Here is a 19,890-nt window from a genome sequence, read left to right as displayed (position 1 = left end):
ATAGTCCCGCTCAATGTTTTGTGGACTGGTCCTACAAAAGAGAGGAAACATATCATTTTTCAAATAACTAGTTAGAGGAAGGAGGAGTTTAAAGAAGTAATTTCTCAAAGGGATTGGATTGAGGAGACAGGGAGAAAGAGGAGGAAGAGAAATACAAAAAAGACTAGAAGAGGTGAGTCTTCTTTCTTTCACAAAATCTCATTTTTTGTCTAACCCTTGAAAATCAAGCATGAAAACTAGCACATAGCCTTAGCAATACAAGGAGAAATATGCTTCAACACTCACAAAATGAAATCTCACAAAAAATGAACCTACATTGCTTAAAGAGACTCACCTTCTTGAAAAACTTCTTTTCACACAAGCAAAGAGGGAGAAGGGTGGAGAGGGAGCACAAGTGTTAGGAGAGGGATTGAGTAGTGGTGAGGAGTGGAGAATAGAGAGGAGAAAAGCGAGGTCATCGGATATGAGATAGGAGGAGAGATTACTTTTTTCACAATAGAGATGCTAAAGAAAGCGTCGCGTCGTGGGGTTTCAGGTTTTAGCCCACAGCATCACTATATAGCGATGCTAGTCAATCACTATATAATGATGAAACAGAGCAAATTGTCTCTATATAGCAACTAAACAAAGCAAAACATCGCTATATAGTGACGCTTTAGGACACTTATTATTTAAAGTAAAAAAGAAGCTCATAGATGCTATTCTATTACTGTTAATATATTTCCTTGCAACTTATGTTGTGATTTTAGAAGTGTGCAGATGGAAGGGATGAGTGGAAGCTCGTCAGATGATGCACCAATGCCCGGGAGCACAAAGAGGCTTACGGAGAGGTTGTATTGTCATTGCACTCATTGCAAGTAAGAAGTACGACATCAACGTCATATTATCATGTGCCACTTGCGGATGTATGGGAAGGAGCCCGAACCAGTACCCACCATTGGTGTTGCACGTGTTGATGGATTATTTATTGAAGAAGTGAAAGGAAAGCATGAAGCTGAACACAAAATGAGAGAATGCTTGCTTGCTTATGGAATGAAGAAAGGTGAGGTCCATATGTAGGCACCTCTACGTGAGCCACCAAGCTCCACAATCATCTCCTCAATCAGCTCCTAGAATCTCTCAATCATCCTATGTGGCATCTACCACCCCCTAACAGTGCTTATGGGCAAGGATAAATCTATTACTAGGATCTCATGCTAGCAAGGGCTCCCAAGGGTGTGAGGTCAACAAAAGGAATACATAAGACCTTCAAATGGTTATCTCCCCTGCATGTACATGCACACAATGTCTGTAGGAGGTACCATGGAGCAAAACACATACACATGGCCTACATCATATGGTGCCCAGAGGTGTTTACAAAGCACACAATAGTTTATTCCATTCATTTTGGAGGAATATCTAGGCAGAGTACCTTGACTCAACATAAAAAGAGAGATCTGGAGCATATATGGAGATGGTTCAAAAAGCATAATCTTCATAGGAGGCCTCATCTGGTGGAGGCACATCAACTGAAAGTAGATTGGCAGTCTTTGGTTTTGTAGTTGCTTCCTTTTTAACCTTACAATACTTTTCATGGTGATTGTTTTTGCCACAATGTTTGCAAGGATTGATCTTGAAGCAATCTTTTGAGAGGTGATTAGTCCTCCCACAATGTTTGCAAGGTGAAAACTTGCCCTTTTGAGTTTTTATGGCATAGGCTGTGTCATTGCCTCTCCGGAGTTCCATGTCCCTTTCTTCTTCTTGAAGAGTAGTAATAAGACCTTCAAGAGTAGGATTAGGAAGATTTTTCAATGTGGTAACAACATGATCATAATCTTCAGGCATACTTTTGAGCAATACTGCCATTACATCATTTGTAGTGATTGGAGAGTTGATAGAAGCAAGTTGACTCGTGAGACTCGGCATGTGATTGACATAAGCAGCCAAGGGAGTGCCACTAGCCATCTTCAATTCAAAGAAAGGAATCTTATGTGATAATTTTGAGATGTGAGAGCTAGCACCAAAAATAATATCAAGCTTTTGCCAAGCTTCAGAAGGAGACTCCAAATCAGAAATGTGATGAATATAGTCATCTCCTAAGCCAAGAGCAACAATGCCATAGGCTTTCTCCTCTCTAGTAGGATCTCGTGCCGAGTGTGTAGGAGCTGAGGATTCTCCAGCATTAGAGGCTGTTGAAGAAGAAGTTGAAGCAGGTTTTACAAGCCCAGAGGTTTTCCCTCATCAATGCAAACTTAACTTTCATTTGCCATGTGTGAAAGCCTTTACCATTTAACTTATCCATATTTAAGAAGGTAGCCATGAGAGGGTCTAACCCAAAATGGGTAGTGTCTACTCTCTTACAAGGCTAGAAAGAGTTGAAAAGCTTCAAAGTACAAGCATTTATTGTAGCAAAGACTTGTAGCCAAATTCCATACTACAAATCATAATGGAAATGATGCTTCAACTTGCATGCTTGAAAGTATTCCAAGCAAATCTAGGTATAACAATCTAAAGGAAAGTTATAGCTACAATTGTACTGATGCTATTCAATACTTTAAAACATCAGAAATGCTAAAGTAGCATCTAATGTAGCACCAAACTCACAACATTATCAAAACTATCCAAAACAAAGGCTTGAACTTGGAGGGCTTGTATCTCACTCTTCAAAGCAAAGAAAAGAGGGATTTCTAGGTAAAAACAAAGCTGGCATACCACAGAAGAGCCACTGAAGAAGAGAGGTGAAATGCCATGTCACGTCACCATAGCCAGTAGCTTGAAAGTTGACTGGTTTTTTGGCTCTTTCTCCCTCCCTGGTAGACCATTTCCCTTCAAATCTGGATAGGAGCTAGCTCATACTGTTGTGCAAGCTTGGCTCAAAGGAATTTTGGAATGGCTGTTCTAGCAAGTCGCATTGTATGAAATGGCATCATGAAGAAGATGACCGTTGCACGGTTTCGTGGGCACCATTATCTAATTCCTCTGATGTGGAAGTTTGCCCATATGAAGGGTCTCTCCAACCAAAAGGACCCTGGGAATGGTTGCTTGTAGGTAGGGAACTCAGCCCTCCAAGTGGTTGGGCAGAAAGGGGCAAAATGAAGAGGAAGGTGAAGAAGAAGAAGAAGATGAAGAAGATGACATGGCACAAATGGGCTCAAGGAGGATCATAGTGCTCTGATACCATGTTGAAGAAGTGAAAGGAAAGCATGAAGCTGAACACAAAATGAGAGAATGCTTACTTGCTTATGGAATGAAGAAAGGTGAGGTCCATATGTAGGCACCTCTACATGAGCCACCAAGCTCCATAATCATCTCCTCAATCAGCTCCTAGAATCTCTCAATCATCCTATGTGGCATCTACCACCACCTAATAGTGCTTATGGCACCTAATTGTGCCTCTAGCACACGCACATAGAAACCAAGGTGTGCCTGGGGCATACACCTTGAGATATCCCATCAGTATCGGTAAGTCAAAGCTATTTAACTTCGTGGTTAATATTGGATACCATTATGATAAGAAACCTTGAGACAAGATCTAAATATAGCTCCTGCATTAATTTGACTCATTATTTGGATATTGTTTGTTTTGAGAATCATCATGTATGGATTAGTGTATCAAATCATCATTATTCGAAGCCTATGTATGTTTGAATTGTGATAGGTTGCTCCAGAAGATGTTGCCTATACCAAATACCATGCCCACATCAAGAGATGAAGCAAAGAAGATGTTAACAATGGTGGGTATGGATTATGATACCATCCATGCTTGCCGTAATGACTGTATTCTCTTTTGTCATGAGCATGGAGATTTGGCTACTTGTAAGGATATAGAGATGACTTGCAGGGTGAGCAGATACTAGTAAAGGTCTTGAGACACTTTCCCATCATTGTAAGAATACAGCACATGTTTAGATGCAAATCCATAGCGGAGTTGATGACATGACATGCATCTCATCGGTCCACTGATGACACATTGAGGATTCCCGCAGATTGTGTAGCTTGGAAGCACATAGACAATCAGTGGCCAAACTTTGCGAGAGAGCCATGCAACTTACATCTTGGGCTCGCCACATGAATCCTTTTGGGTTACGCTCGACATCTTGGTCGACATGCCCATAGTCGTGGTGAATTACAATATCCCACCATGGCTAACAATAAAAAAGGGACACCTCATGCACTTCTTGTGCCAGGGAAGTACAAGGCAAAAAATATGGACATGTACATGGCACCTTTGATAGAGGAGTTACAGATATTATGGAGAGGAGTGTGGGTCTTTGATATTTCCAGAGCTCCTAGACATACCAATGATATTTTGGTCAGGGGTATCTTGATGTGGACCATGCATGACTACCCAAGATATGGAGAGTGCGCAGGTACATGGTTGTGTCTCTATATGTATAATATAGGATTATGCTTTTATGACTCTCTTTCGCACTCATGTCTTATACTAACACATTCATGCATGCGTGCAGGACTTGTTACAAGTGGGTACCATGCTTGTCCTGTTTGTGGATTGGGTTTGAAACTGCTTGCACGATACTCCAAACATATGAGGAAAAATGTTTATGAAGGTCATGCTCGATAGCTTCCATTGGACCATCTCGCGCGTGGAGGTTAGCTTGATCCACCACCATCATATTTGAAGGCAAGTGACTGGATTCAGGCTTGGAGGGCAAATGGAGAGGAACCTCCTCTTGGTATGAAGAGGCTATCGATCTTTCACGAGCTTCCTTATTGGGGTCAGTTACAAATCAATCATGTCTTGGATCCCATGCATATCTTCAAGAATGTGGGGGCTACTATTTGGGCACATGTGGTTGGTTCCAAAGACTCGAGAGGAGTGCGAGATGACTTGCGTGCTATGAATAGGATGTCTCGTTTGTGGCCCCAAGTGCATGCTTCGGGAAAAGTTATCCTCCCGAAAGCAACGTGGATCCTCTCTACGAGGGAGGAGGCAACGGTCAAGGCAGACATTGCCTCTTTTCAAACACCGATAGGGTACATGCGTTGCTTGAAAGGAGCATTTTCAAAGGACAATAAGCTTAGTGGGCTCAAGTCCCATGATTGGCACAAGGTCTTACAAGTATTCTAAGTTGTAGAATTAGTGTACTGATAATCGTGATGTGTTAGCATAATTATGATTATGTTATATTGTTGACGACTTCTTTGTTGCTTTGAGAGTTCATCCTCCCAATTACAATAAAAGGGTGCTTATAAGAAGACGTTAGAAATGCTATATTCAAGATCAGTGGTATTGTGAGGTATGCTTACTATCAAATCACATTGATTGCATTTTCTTCAATTTAAGATAAATAATCTGTAGATTGATTACAAAAATATCTTACATGGGCATGTGAAATAGGTGGATATCTCAAAATCTCCATATCGAGCATCGAGAAGGCTAGGGTGGAATCCATCGAAGCCATATGCTTGCTTAAGAAGAACTTTCCCTTGAGCATTATGACAACTCAAGTCCACTTGTGCAAATAGTTGATGAGGTGGCTATTGCAGGTACCGTTCATAGTCGGCAGTGGATGTTTTTTCTCGAGCGGTTTATGAAAACTTTGAAGGGATTTGTAAAACAAAGAGCAAGACCAGAAGCAAGCATGGCAGAGGGTTGGCTTGTGCAAGAGTCATTAGTATATATCACGGAGTTTCTTGCATCCACGGATCCCGATATGCCGCAAGCTTAGCATAACAAGGATGATGATCGCATCATTGGCGAGGTTCCCTAAGGAAAAGGGATTGAAAGAAAGATGAGCGAAGAGCAAATGGAGAAATTCAATAAGGTTTGTATCCTCAATAGCAAGGAGATGCAGCAAGGATGAGATTCAGAGTAATGTACAGGCGATCACAACCATATCCACGAGATTTGGCTCTTCTCCCCACTCACATGTCACTTGATTGGCTACAATTGGCTCTATGTAAAGCCGAACATGATGGAAAGACAATAAATGAGCGCGAGTGAGAGTTATCATCTGGATGTATGATGCATGTAAGTTTCTTATCTCTTGACGTAATTAAGTGATTATTTGTGGCAATATATGCTATAAAATAGATGCATCTTCATTATTTTAATGATGCTCTTTTATAGTACAAAAAGTACACTGCATTATGGTCATATGGACGAAATTTTCACGTGGAACGCATCAATTCAAAGAGAGTCACGTATGATTGTAAAGTCATCACACAAGATAGCCGAGCAAGTGCTTCAGATACCAATCTTCTCTCCTCACACTTGGATTATTGTGGAACCATACGCGAAATCTATGAAGTTGATTTCAAATGATTTAGTATTTTCATTCTTGATGTAAAATGGTTTAGAACTATTTACAATGGTCCCCATGCGACAGTGAGAAAAGATAGTAGCGATTTCTTTGCAATAGACTCCACCAAACATTGGACCAATGAAAGTGATACTTTTTTCTTCCCGAGCACTATGAGCAGGTGCATACTAATGATTTAATTAATCGAAGCTTTTGGTTTTAAAGATCCATTGATACATGTACGTAAGCATAATTTCATATATATAATTGACGACATTTGGCACCCATCTTCAATATAGGTGGTTTTTCATGCAGATTGTTTTGATCCAAGATGGTGGTACATGATCCAAGTTGCACCATGAAGTAAGCAAAATTTTGAAGATAGAGATGTGGATATGGAGATGCCACTACCAATGTCGGATCAAATTGATCCAGATGAATCTAGTGAAAAAGATGAAGATCACAATATGAGCCAAGAGGTAGATGCGCATAATGACATCACACGGGAGGAAGATGTTAGATATCAATGCTCCACTCCCATGTCACTATGCGGGAACCAACTAACTCTACTTGTAAGCCCCCCATATGAGGAGAAGGCATTTGAGTAGCTACGTTATCCGGTAGGTCCTTGTTTGGACACCAGCAGATGGGGGCCATGTGTGGCCTAATGGTTGGACGGCTTTAGATAGAGTTGGCACACTGTCAACTAGGCTACATGCAAGTGCGGGAAGGCATCCCATGACTGACCGCACTGAGGGTAGACAGAGCATTTCCTGAGGCAGCCCACTCTCGGGTTACGGGGCCCGTTTGGAGCCCCAGATGATTCGGGATGGGCCGAATGGCAACCGTAGGTTGGTTGCTCTATTCTGTGCCACGGTTCTAACGTGTGGTCGGTGGCCTATTTCGGGACCTGACCTCGGCTGTTTTGGGCCGATTGGGTCGGTCTCCCGATTGGGTCTAACCGACTACAACTGGTGGCTATATAAGAGCAAGCCCATGAAGCCCATTATCATCACTGTCTGGCAACCCTGATTCCTTAGCATCGAGCCTCCGTCCTCTACTATTTCTAGCATGCAATCGAAGCTTCTCACACAAGAGCGCACGGTTGGGAGGGAGTGCCATCTATTGTATCAGTTTTATAGTAATCAAATTTTTTATTTTCCATACTATCTGCTTTTCTCTCTTGCATACGAGATCCTGTTATCTGTTGAGCACAAACGTTGTATTGTTTTCTTACATGGTATTAGAGCTTGGGCTCTAGCAAGAAGATTTGGTAGTGTGTTTCTGTTTGCGAGTAGATTGTGAGAGATGGCCCAACCCGCAAGACTGCGAATCCCACCGTTCAACGAAAGCGAAAAGTTGGATGGCACTAACTATCCACTCTAGAAGTTCAAGATGAAGACCATCCTAAGCACATATGAGCTTTGGAATACTGCCACTGGGGTGGACATGAAGCCAGTTGTGAGACCGAATCCAGCCAATGTAGGACAACAAATAATACCAACTACGGATGAGATTCTTGCATGGACAAGAAGAAATGCAGATGCGCAATGTTCTATTGTCTGTAGTGTAAGTGATTCTGTCATGGCGTTAATTCAACATGTCACCATAGCGGAGGAGGCATTCAGTAGGAGACCACGAATCAGATGCAGATTCAGAATGTGGAGACTCAACTCGCGAATGAGAAATTGTCTGAGTCTGAAACCGCAGAGAATTTCATCATCAGGGTGAAGAATCTATGCGATCAGATGACTGCGATTGGCATCACCATCATCAACAAGAATCTAGCACGAAGGTGCATACGGATTCTCCCACCAAAGTACGACAGTCTTGTTATAGCGCTGAATACGCAAAACAGAAATCTACCCCTCAACTTTGAGGATTTCAACGCAATGCTTCTGGAGGAGGAGATGTGTCAAAAGATGAGGACTAGAGAAGATTCGGCTTTCTCGATTGGATCAAAGAAAGGAAAGGGTAAGGACTCTGGTAACCCATCTTCTTTTGATGATAAAAAGAGAAAGAAGAAGATCAAGTGCTTCTATTGCAGCAAGGCAGGGCACAAGCAGAATGAGTGCTGGAAGAAGATTGTAGATGAGAAGAACGGAGTAAAGAAAGAGTCCAACAACAGTGCGCAGGTAGTACTAGTAGAGCTATTCGTAGCAATTGAGGAGATTTGCATAGAAGCAGTTCATGTACCTGCAGATGAACCTTGGATTATTGACAGTGGTGCATCGCGCCACATGACCAGTCAGAAGGATTGGCATACCTCTCTACATCCGGTAGGGAATGACATCCTGGTAGCAATCGACAATGATGCCAAATGTCCAAAAAAGGAAAAGGTACGATTGCTCTCAAGTTAGATGGAGTTGTAAAACAGTTGTCCAATGTTCTTTATGTGCTAGATATCAAGAGGAACTTGTTGTCCATTTTTGCGATCATGGATCGGGACCTCAAAGTTCACTTCGATAAGAATGGCACACAGATTTTGGATATTCAAGGGAAGGTCATTGGTAAAGATACACGACACAACATCTACAAACTCTTAGCTTTCAATGCTCAAGTCGATGTGAGCAACACTACTGTGGCATGAGAGGTTTGGTCATCTGAACCTTAGTTTTTTAAAGGAGATGCATAAAAGTGGAATGATTGTAGACCTACCAGAAATTATAGATCTGCCCGATGTATGTGAAACTTGCATGATGGGCAAGCAGCATCGGCAGCCCTTTCCTAAAGAGGCCAGCAAGGCAAAGGCTCCTCTAGAGCTCGTTCACACGGACCTTTGCGAAAATATGGAGACGAAAGCTTTGGGTGGTTCCTACTACTTCATGATACTAATCGACGACTACAATAGAAGGATATGGATGTACTTAGATGAGGGTCTTAGTACGTTCAAAGAATGGCATGTAATGGTCGAGAAAGAAACGGGGAGGAAGGTGAAGAAGTTGAGATCAGACAGAGGTGGAGAGTTCACATCAAGTGAATTCGAAAGTTACTACAAAAGTCATGGGATCAAAAGGCAGAAACCCCTGCCACATACACCACAGCAAAATGGAGTAGCAGAGCGCAAGATGGGCGTCGTCTGCGAAATGGGCAGGAGTATGATGAAAGGGAAAGATTTGCTAAAGTCTTTCTAGGGTGAAGCATGTAACACAGTAGTTTACATTCTGAATCATAGCTACAGGAAGGTTGTGAATGGGATGACTCCACTACAGGACTTTTCTCGTAAGAAACCTTTAGCTGCACATTTCAGAGTTTTTGGATGTGACTGTTTTGTGCATGTCCCTGATGCTAATAGGACCAAATGGGAACTGAAGAGCCAGAAGTGTATTTTCTTAGGCTACAGTGAAGAGGCAAAGGGTTACCATCTCTATAATCATGTTACCAAGAAGGTAATAGTAAGTCGCGATGTGGTCTTCTTAGAATAGCCGCATCAATTAGAGGAGGATGCTTCCTTCGCAAACAACCAGGACCAGGATATCCATCCAATACAACCACCAACAGCAGATTGAACTCCCCCAACGGTGCTTGGGAGGATTCAAGATAAAGAAGAGGAAGAAGAGCCTGCAGAACCACAATGGCAATGGCCATTTTCGAAGTGGGTAAAGCAGCTTTTGGACGGTAGAGAACCTCCAACCATTGAGGAGGAACCATCCAAACACCGCCAGTCCAAGAGATTAGAGGAGCAAAGAAGGGTGCAGGAACACTTGGTCAACTACGCTTTGATGACAGATGTGATCCGTGCTGAAGAACCCGTGTCTTGAAGAAGCACAGGGTGATGATAAGTGGATGGAGGCTATGCAGTCGGAGTATGGCTCCATATGGCAAAAGTATTCGCACAGGTACATGGTTTTGATTATCATGATACTTTTGCTCCCATAGCTCGACTAACCACAATTCATAGTGTTTTGGCTTTAGCAGCACAGGAAACTTGGCCCGTGTTTCAAATGGATGTAAAATCCGCCTTTTTGAATGGAGATCTCAAGGAGGAGGTATACATGGAACAACCATCAAGTTTTGTGATCCCCAGTTCCGGTTCAAAAGGCAAAGTCTGTAAACTAAAGAAGGCACTTTACGGGTTGAAACAGGCCCCACGAGTGTGGTACCAGTGGATTGATGCCTACTTTCTGCAAAACGGTTCAAGAGGAACCCATTTGATGCAAATTTGTATATCTATAGAGAAGGAGGCAGGTGTATGATCGTGGTCCTTTATGTGGACGACCTTGTCATAACAGGGAATCATGAAGAGAAGATCTCATAGAAAGCATTTCCTAGGAAGAGAGTTTGAAATGATAGACCTCGGACTGATGCATTTCTGTTTAGGGATTGAAGTTTGGCAAGAGCCAAAATAGATCTTCATTTCACAGCTGAAGTATGCTGCTGGAGAGATACTGAAGGCATTTGGCATGGCTGAGTGCAAGACAGTTGGCACCCCTATGGAGGTTGACGTGAAGCTCTCAAACGAGGATTCATCACCACTAGTGGACGAAGCGAAGTACAGAAGGCTTGTGGGCAGTTTGATTTACTTGTGCAACACACGGCCGGACATCAGCTTTGCGACTGGTGTACTAAGCAGGTTTTCCAATAAGCCCTAGGAGAACCATTGGAGGGCAAGGATGCGGGTGCTGAAATACATCAAAGGCACACTTGATTATGGCATCACCAATACCAAGGGCAACATCTTGACCGGATTCTGTGACTTGGATTGGGTAGGAGACGTGACAGTAGGAGATCAGTGACAGGTTACTATTTCTCACTTGGATCTAAAGCTGTGTCATGGGTCAGCAAGAAGCAACCTATAGTTGCTCTTTCTTCTACCAAGGCTGAGTACAAATCAGCATGTTTTGCTTCTTATGAGGCAGTGTGGTTGAGGAGGATTTTAGGGGACATGGGTCCAATGTAGAATAAGCCTGCCTGATGCGATTAGAGAAGAAGTCCCACATTTTGCACAGCTATACATGTTTGACATAGAGCATGAATTACATAATTGTTTGAATGGGATGCCTGGGTTGGATGCTGGTATTTTGGAGTAGTTGTAGGGAATGATGCATGCCTGCAACCCATATGCAGTGCGTTGCTAGTTGTGGGGGAAGTTTTAAAAAGAAATCCATATGTAGACTTGAAGATGGTGATTTGTGAAAATCACTCAACCTCCAAACAATACTTAGCTCCCACTGCCAGTGAGGTTGCTGCTATCATGCCAAGGCAAGGGGACAACTTTGATCTTGGAAATCAAGACATCCAAATTTTAAGCTGCAATGGGATTATTAAAAGAATATCCAATTTGCATCGATCATACATGCCTCTCATGTACGTTCTTCTCTTTCCTCGAGGGGAGGATGGCTGGCATGTACACATGCCATACAATGATGTTCTTGATGACATGCCATTACATGAGATACAGAGTCATAAGAGCATTACACAAAGGCAATACTATGCATACCGTCTGCAAGTGAGAGAAGATACAAATTCTTGCCTTTTGCGTGGAGGAAGATTGCTACAACAATACATTGTCGATGCATAGAATAGCATAGAAGAATCTAGGCTGATATGGATATGGAACAATAAAGCATCTCTGCATGCAGAAGTTTATCAAGGATTGAGGGACATGGTGAATGCAGTTGATGGGACACATAATGTAATTGGCAATGCTTCAAGGTGGAGAATTGTGTTGCCATCTTCCTTTATAGGAGGACCACGATATATGTGTCAGTTATATCAAGATGCAATGGTTATTGTCAGAAAAAGAGGTAAACCTGATTTGTTTATTACATGCACTTGCAGTCCAAAATGGCATGAAATATCTGAAGCTAGAGCTATTGCTAGGCCAAAGTGCACAGGATCGACCAAATCTGACAACCCGTGTGTTTTATCAAAAGCAAAAAGACATGATGCAATCAATTCTGAATGATAATTTGTTTGGCAAAGTGGCTGGGTATGTCTATGTGATAGAATTTCAAAAGAGAGGTTTGCCACACACATATACTATTGATTTTAGACGGTGCATTCAAACCTACAGAGGTTACCCACTATGATCAATTGGTATGTGCTGAGCTTCCTGATGTGGCATTATTTCAAGAGTTGCATGAAGTCATTAAATAGTGTAATGTTCATGGTCCATGTGGTGCACTGAATCCCTCTGCTACTTGCATGATTGAAGGTAAATGCTAATCTTTTGGGATGATGATGATTTGGGAATATAGTGGACAGGGAACAAAACAGAAAAACTACTCTTACAGAATGGTTCAAATGCAATATCTTTGGAACTTTTGGATTATTTTTTCCATGCATTTGAATCAACTATGGATAATATGAGTTATCGTCAGGAAATGGTAGTAAAGGAGACCCTATTGCATTTGGAGCACAATCTTCTGCAGCATGGACGAAGGTTATCATATTTTGATGGGTTGCCTATGGTGGACAGATCATCTTTCTTAGTCATAAATAGTTTACTGCAAGAGGAGAGAATGCTCAATGTTGGGCAACATGCACAAATCGCTCGACGTATGGAAATAACTTTAAATAATTATTAGCGGGCTACCCTTGAACAAATTTTGGTGGCAGTACATGCAAGGGCAAGTGGGGTGTTTTTTCTTGATGGCCCAAGAGGATCTGGAAAGGTCTTTCTATACAATTGTTTGCTCTCTTAGTTGCGTGGTGAGGGACACATTACTTTAGCATGCGTGTCTTCTGGCATGCAGCATTGCTATTCACAAATGGCCGGACAGTACACTCATGCTTCAAGATACCATTGGATCTGTGTGCCCACGAGCATTAGCGGATGCGACTGGGTTTTTGTAGGGGAGTGGATTCCTCTTGGCTTTTACAGAATTCACGCACATAGAGCTACTGGACTTGCCGGTCCATACACCATCTTGTAAGCTTCTTGGGATATGAACTAGGGCCTTGGCATGTTTTTATTAGGGCCACAAAATGGTGATTATGCATACACCTTTATGAGACCTCTTAGGCGACCACCGCCGCTTATTGTGCAACCATTAGTGCGCGAAAGTAAGTGTCCTATCATTGAACATGCAATTTCTTTTTTATTGACTATATAGAATTCTTAATCTTATTTTTTAAAAATTTGCGTAGGTCTGATATGCATCATTGGAGGTCCAGAGTATATGCGTCAACCAAGGACTCTCGGAACACTACATAGACAACGCCTTTTTTGATTAGCGGCTCTTATATTGTAGAGGAAAGATCTACAATATCCTTTCATTGGGAGATATCTAAGTAGACATACTATATCTTTTTGTATATGGATATGCACTTTTGCGTACCATTTTGATTTTCATATTGAGTTGGAGGCCTCACTACTTTGTTTTGTATCATTGTGTTCTCATTATAGAGAGAGGGAGAGAGAGAAAGAGATGTATGTAATGCCCGGGATTCAATTTGAAAACTTTTGAAAAGCATTCTAATATTGCGATTTATAAATAAAACCTAAAACCTTATTCATATGATCCCAATTCCTAGCATGAGATCTTATGAAGGTGCGTCGCTAACCCGCCGTAGACGAGTCAAGGCTCTCGTGCATATAAATTTTTAAAGGTTTAAAAAGCAAGGTGGCAATCCCTCTAAGGTGGCCTGCTCCTTGGAATGCTATTGTAGGTGTAAGTGTTAGTGTGCATTATGAAAGACAAAAGCACTTAGGATGGCCAAAACTGACCCTAGAAAGCCTTAAACAACCACTAAACCAACATTTAAAATGGTGAACTTAACCAATATTTTAATCCTGGATTAGTAAACAAGCTACATGGCAACCTTTGTTAAATGCGATCATAACACATGAAGCTTGGGGGTGGGCTGGGCATCCGAGAGAGAGTTCTGTTGCAACTGTTGATGAGTTAAAAGTGTCTCTGAAAAGTTAAATTGCTCAGCGAAATGAAGGCGGTGGTTCTCGAGCATCAACAACTGCTCAATATGTTTCCGGGCGGGCTTTTTCTCAGCTCCCCCATTCAACTCTCGTGCGCATACGCTCATTTCTTTGCATCCAAGCCACAGCGCATTTCAAAATCGACAACTTTGGAAATTTGTCGCAAGAGGGACGCCCTACCATATGTGACTGACAAGTATGTTATCGCGTTTCTTAGAATTGGACATACTTTTGAGTTGCTATATTGTGTCTGCGCGTGTGCATGGCGCTTAATTTGGAACTCGACGGCTGGTGTCCTTTGAGGCTTGAGTAGAGAGTTGAGGTGCTTGTATGAAATAGCGCATATAGCTGTGAAGAAAGTTATAACTCATAGTAGTCTGTTGGTTTGTGCTCATGTCAAATTCTTACAGGAGATTCTATTGCGGTCTTCTCTCTATGACAATTCATTCAGAATGCGCTTCGATGAATACCTTAATCATGATTAGTGTCGTCGATTTGATATCTAAAGGGAAAGACGGCTCCCTAAAACCTTTTAACATGAAATTGTTGGGAAAAATCTGATCGCTCAAATCACGGAGTCCAGAAATGCTTTCAAATTACGTCTTTTTACGTCAGACTTGAAGGTGACGGTGGGGATATCAGGATATATGTTTGGCAGCATTCCATTCATGACAGACTTGGCAGATGAAAAGGTAATTTTTGGTTTTCCCTATGTGCTTGAGAGCGCGTGTCTTGAGCTTCAGGACACGGAGGTTTGGCAAGCTGAGTTCTCCTATCACTCCTCTTGGACCCGGTAGGTACAGCAGGGGACAGGATGACGAAGCAGTTCTTTCAGACCACTGGGCCACGATCGGCAGACACGCAGTTATAGCGTCTATGGGATCTGCAAGACATCATGGACAATGATCCGCATGAGATTTTAGACGTGACCACATGATTTTACAGCGAGCTCTTTCAGATGGAGAGGATGATTTTACAGCAAGCTCTTTCTGCCTAGCCTGGCAGGAGATCTTCGACACAGGCTCCCTTCCTTAGCCTTGAGTAGGAGGTGGATTTGTTTGATCCCAAAAGGAGGAGATAGGTCAGACATCCGACAGTGGAGACCGATCACTTTGCTTGATACTGGATACAAGATCCTCGCCAAGGTCTTGAGTTTGTGGTTACGGTCTTACTGACATCATCCACGACACTTAGACCGGGTTCGTTCAGGAGCGCAATATCTTGGACAACATCTTCATGCTCTGGGAGGTAGTGGATTGGTTCAGGGAGGAGTCACAGTCTTTGGCCGTCCTCCTCTTGGATTTTGAGAAGGCTTATGATGACAAGGTGGAGTGGTCTTTCTTGGGGGCTACCATGGGGAGATTGGGTTTCTCAGACAGATGGATCAGAGGAGTTTCTGCGCTTTATGTGGGAGCTCTAGTTAGATGCTTATCGGTGGACACACAGGCGAGGCCTTTCCTCTCTCTCGCTCGGTCAGCCAGGACTACCCTCTCGCTCCCTTCCTTTGTGGCAGAGGCTCTGGGCTACTACTTGAGATCACACGTGGCGGGTCTCATAGGGTCGAGGCTCCCAATCAGACTAGAGAAGGAGCTGCTAGATGCTGAGTTTGCAGATGACATGGCCTTGTACATAGAGGACACCAGAACGAGTTTGGAGAGAGTCAGGGGAGCCTTGGCTATCTACTGTGAGGCCTCGGGTGCGCGGATTAACTGGACAAAATCCATAGGTTTCTTCACAGGCTCTAAGGAGACATAGAAGATTTGAGAGTGAGGGAGTGACTTTGGCTTCCGCTGTTTACCGCGGGGCCATCAGACAGCGAGATGCCTTGAATGCTAGGTGGGTATTGATATTACAACAGAGCAACAGATCGCCCCGGTCCTCGAGAGTGTTCGACGCAAGCTTCTCTTCTAGAGCTCGGTCAAACTCTTCCTAGCGGGCTGTGCCTTAGTGGCAAACCAGGTCGTCCTTGCCACGGCATGGTATACATGGTATATCACCTCCTGCTGGTGTTTTCACAAAGGGTGCATTGGTCAGCTCCGACGGTGGTTCGGAACTCCCTTTGGGCAAGGATCGGATGGCATGAGGAATACTAGAGCCTGGGTCGCTTGGCAGACGGTGATCATGCCGCAAGCATTGGGAGGCTTGGGTATTATTGATTCGGAGATGCAAAGCAGAGCCCTCTTAGGCAAAGTTGGTTATGCGTGGCCTCACTCCAGGTGTAGAGCCTTGGAAGCTCCTCTTACAGCGAGGGCTTTTCAGGAACACCCCACGCACTGGGGGGAAGTAGCATCATTCATATCGATGGGTCTTCTTAGAGGTCCCCCTTATGGGGAAGGGGGACCTCTTATGGTTGGTTCGGAACTTCCTTTAGGCAGGATCGGACGGCACGAGGAATACTAGAGCCCGGGTTGCTTGACAGACGGTGATCATGCCGCAGGCATTGGGAGGCTTGGGTATTATTGATTCGGAGATGCAAAGCAGAGCCCTTTTAGGCAAAGTTGGTTATGCGCGGCCTCACCCCAGGTGTAGAGCCTTGGAAGCTCCTCTCACAGCAAGGGCTTCTCAGGAACACCCAACGCACTGGGGGACAGCAGCAGCATTCATATCGATGGATCTTCTTAGAGGTCCCCCTTACGGGGAAGGGTTCCCCTTTGATGGGGAGCCTCCATAGGGTTTGGTAGAGATTAGCAGGGGGCCTCATTTGTGCTCAGTCCCGATGCAGAGAGGAGTTCGAGCGTTAGCCCGTTGCTTGGCACGTGTAGATCAGGGATCGGGATGGGCGTATGCTCGGGCAGCGGATTCACATTGGGTGGGTACAGTGGGACAGTGGATCGACCGGCTCCTTTGGTAGAGGGAATAGATTACCCATGGAGGCAGAGGCAGAGGCGATGCTTGGCGCCTTAGCGCATTTACGAGGGATAGGGCAACGAATGAGAGAGATTGACCTAGTGTCACGAGGACGTGAAAAGTGATGTAAAGTATCTTTGTAACTCAACCTACGCTTAACCCAGGGGTTATAGTGGTTTGGCCGTGAGGGACTAGCTAGAGGAAGTGCGCACTTTCTAGAAGTTCCTAAGGGCAAAGTCTAGGTGCACCACTAGGTTCTAGGAGCAAGGCAAAGGCTTTAAAGAGGGGTCTAAAAGTTGGGCCCAAGGACAACCAACGTTGTTCTTGGTATGGAGGTTAGGACTTTAATGAAGGGGCAAATGGCAAGGAGGAGATGCCATTTGTCATGCATGTGTATGCATGCCCTTCCCCCACCTTCCATCTCTCTCTCTCTCACTCTCCCAGAGGTGTTGGACGTTTTCAGTTGTTCTTGTGCAGTTTTTGAGGTTTTTGATTTGTTTCAAGCCTGTTTTCAGCCGCTTTAAGTTTGTTTTGACTGTTTCAAGGCTAGTACACACTTTTAGGAACTTCCAGAAGTCATTTTTGAACTTTCTAAAAATTTTCGTACGGGCTGTACGTACGTCCGTACAGTTGTATGGAATCCATACAGACGTGTTTATCTACCTCCAGTAGGTGTGTGGGGTTGCCTTTTGTTGTGCTAGACCTTTGTGCACATGTTTCTGGCTGCGTGGTGGCTTCTGGAGCTGTGCAGAGTGCAGGAGGAACTTTCCTTGCTGCTTTTGGCACCCTCTCTTAGGAGGACTCAGGCATAGATCCGGAGGCAATCATTTTGGGACAAATCTGTGAACCATCTTTCTTCGATAGCTCTTTCTTGTTCACCCTCCGCTCTCTACCTTCATTTCTCTCTTCTCTTGATTGTTGGAAGCATAGTTACGGGAAACGGAAACGGCAACGGCAAGGGGGGAAACGGAAACGTTTTGGGATTTTTTGAAAGGGCTGAAACGGGGAAACGCCACGTCAGCAAGGGGCTTTTACGAGAGGGAAAAGGAGCCACCGTTTATTTTGCCGAAAAAACAGTGCTAATTATATTACTTCGAAAACAAGATACAAGAGGTCAGCATTGCAGCTGATGGGCTGCGTTCACAAATCGGACGCAGCCCAAAAGGTAACAAAAGGGTAAAGCTCTCTCTCACGGAGGGATCAGGCGAGTGTGAATGAACAGCCAGAGAGGTGGTGAGTAGCGCCACTGAAGGCCCTGCGAAGTATGCTCGAAGAAGAGGCCCTGTGTGTCCCAAACCCGGAGGAAACGTCTCCGCTTCTCCCGACCGGCCCGGGAGTCTCCCTGTATCTGGTCCCACTGGCCTCTGAGGGTGTGTATAATCTCACTCCAGATGTCAGTCATGATCTGGGCAGTCGATAAGGAGGTGCCACCGAGGATCTGCGCGCAGCGCGAGGTCCAAATGTGCCATCCTGCGATGCTGCTAATAATCTCCTAGACTGGCTGCCTCTCCTGAGCTCCTGTGCCAGCCTCTGCCAGGTGCGGCGGAATGCTCTCGAGCGGCCCCCACGTCCCCTGTGTGATAAGGAATGTGGGGTCCTGCTGACATGCCTCGAATAAGTGATGAAAACCAGGTGCGGTGCTGCACCAGCAGAACGCGCCCCAAGTGATCAATCCTAGCTCCGGTGCTGCCGAATAAGTATCCCGAAGGTCCACCTCCACACTTCCTGGGCGCGAGTGCAACTCCATAGGCAGTGTTTTGGTGACTCCTCGTCCTCATGACAGATCTGACAAGGTCGGTCCTGACCTATCTGCCGCAACCAGCTCCCTACTGGAAGAGCTTTGTGGGCAAGAAGCCACAGGAAGTAGGAGATCTTCCGCGGCCGCCAGCTCTCCCACAAGGCCTTCCAGAAGGCCTGCAAAAATATCCTGGAAATACCCTGTGCATACCAACTAGGCCGCTGGGTGGGAGGGCGGCTCTGCATCCTCCCGAGAACTCGCCTGCCCAATGTCGTGCTGTAGGCAAAGAAAGAGGTCGGCCCCTGACCTGTCACAATCTCTGGCCATCTCCACTCTCCTGGGTCCCAATCAAGCTTTGACAAGGCCCGCCCCTCCTAGAGCCAGAGTCGCCAAAGCTGCAGCTGATCCTGCTCTATGCTAGGATCGGTCCGCCAAACCTTCCCCACGAGGCCTACGACCCGAACCCTCTGCCATGGGAGTAGGGGGTCGATGAGCACATCCTCTCTCCTGAGTCGGCCGTCCCCCATAACCGCGAAGAAGGAAACAAAGGAGTCGTCCATCCGACCTGCAACCACCAGTGGGATGCCACGGGGGGTGAACTGTCCCAGCCAACGGTCATCACCAGGCATGAGGATCTGAAACTCGGGTGGAACCAACCAATCAGCTGGAATCGCTCCATCTATCTCCGTACGTCTCGCCTGAGCTCCACGGGCACCTTCAGCTGCGTCTGCAAGATCAACGGTCTCATCAACGGTCTCCAAATGTGTGTACGTGTCCCTCCAAACTCGAAGGGACCGGGCTGGCCCCCGCGTCCAGCTGTCCCACCTGATGTGTGATCTCTCCCCCAGCTGAAGGCCCTCGGCATCTCTGACCTGATTATTCCAGATAAGCGGCTGGCGATCGATCTCCTCCTGACAGCTAGGAGGGGACTGTATGAGACTGAGGCGGAGCCGCCTCCAAACCATGAGGAGGCTACGAACGAGTGGGGAGCGGGGCGGAAGTGAAGATCCACCTGAGGGACGGAAGCCACTCTCCACCTTGGCGTGGGACACAAGAACCGACCCCCTGTTGAAGTAACATCTTCCACGTTTGCCCCCCTGGGGTCAAATCGCGGATAACTAGCTTGCCCAGCAGGGCCTGACTCTGAAGCTCTGGATCGATGACCCCCAGGCCACCCTCAGCCT

General features: G+C 45.0%; 1 protein-coding gene across 8 annotated transcripts in view; it reads left to right on the top strand.

Annotated features, from left to right (window-relative positions):
- Positions 1-14,019: 14,019 nt before the first annotated feature.
- Positions 14,020-19,890, top strand: part of LOC147880803 (uncharacterized) — an 88,584-nt gene continuing 82,713 nt past the window's right edge. For all 8 annotated transcript variants that reach the window (XR_015540577.1, XR_015540576.1, XM_087370999.1 and 5 more), the window contains exon 1: positions 14,020-14,317. Coding sequence is in view for 6 of the 8 variants with exons in the window: in XM_087370999.1 (XP_087227125.1) it covers positions 14,130-14,317 (188 nt within the window). In the remaining 2 variants the exon portion in view is untranslated. The remainder of the gene's footprint in view (positions 14,318-19,890) is intronic.

This window comes from Dipteris shenzhenensis, chromosome 32 (assembly GCF_047967505.1).
Source record: "Dipteris shenzhenensis isolate YYH24624 ecotype China chromosome 32, Dip_SZ_1.0, whole genome shotgun sequence".
NCBI classification, from domain to species: domain Eukaryota; kingdom Viridiplantae; phylum Streptophyta; class Polypodiopsida; order Gleicheniales; family Dipteridaceae; genus Dipteris; species Dipteris shenzhenensis.
This window is presented reverse-complemented; position numbering and strand designations above follow the sequence as displayed.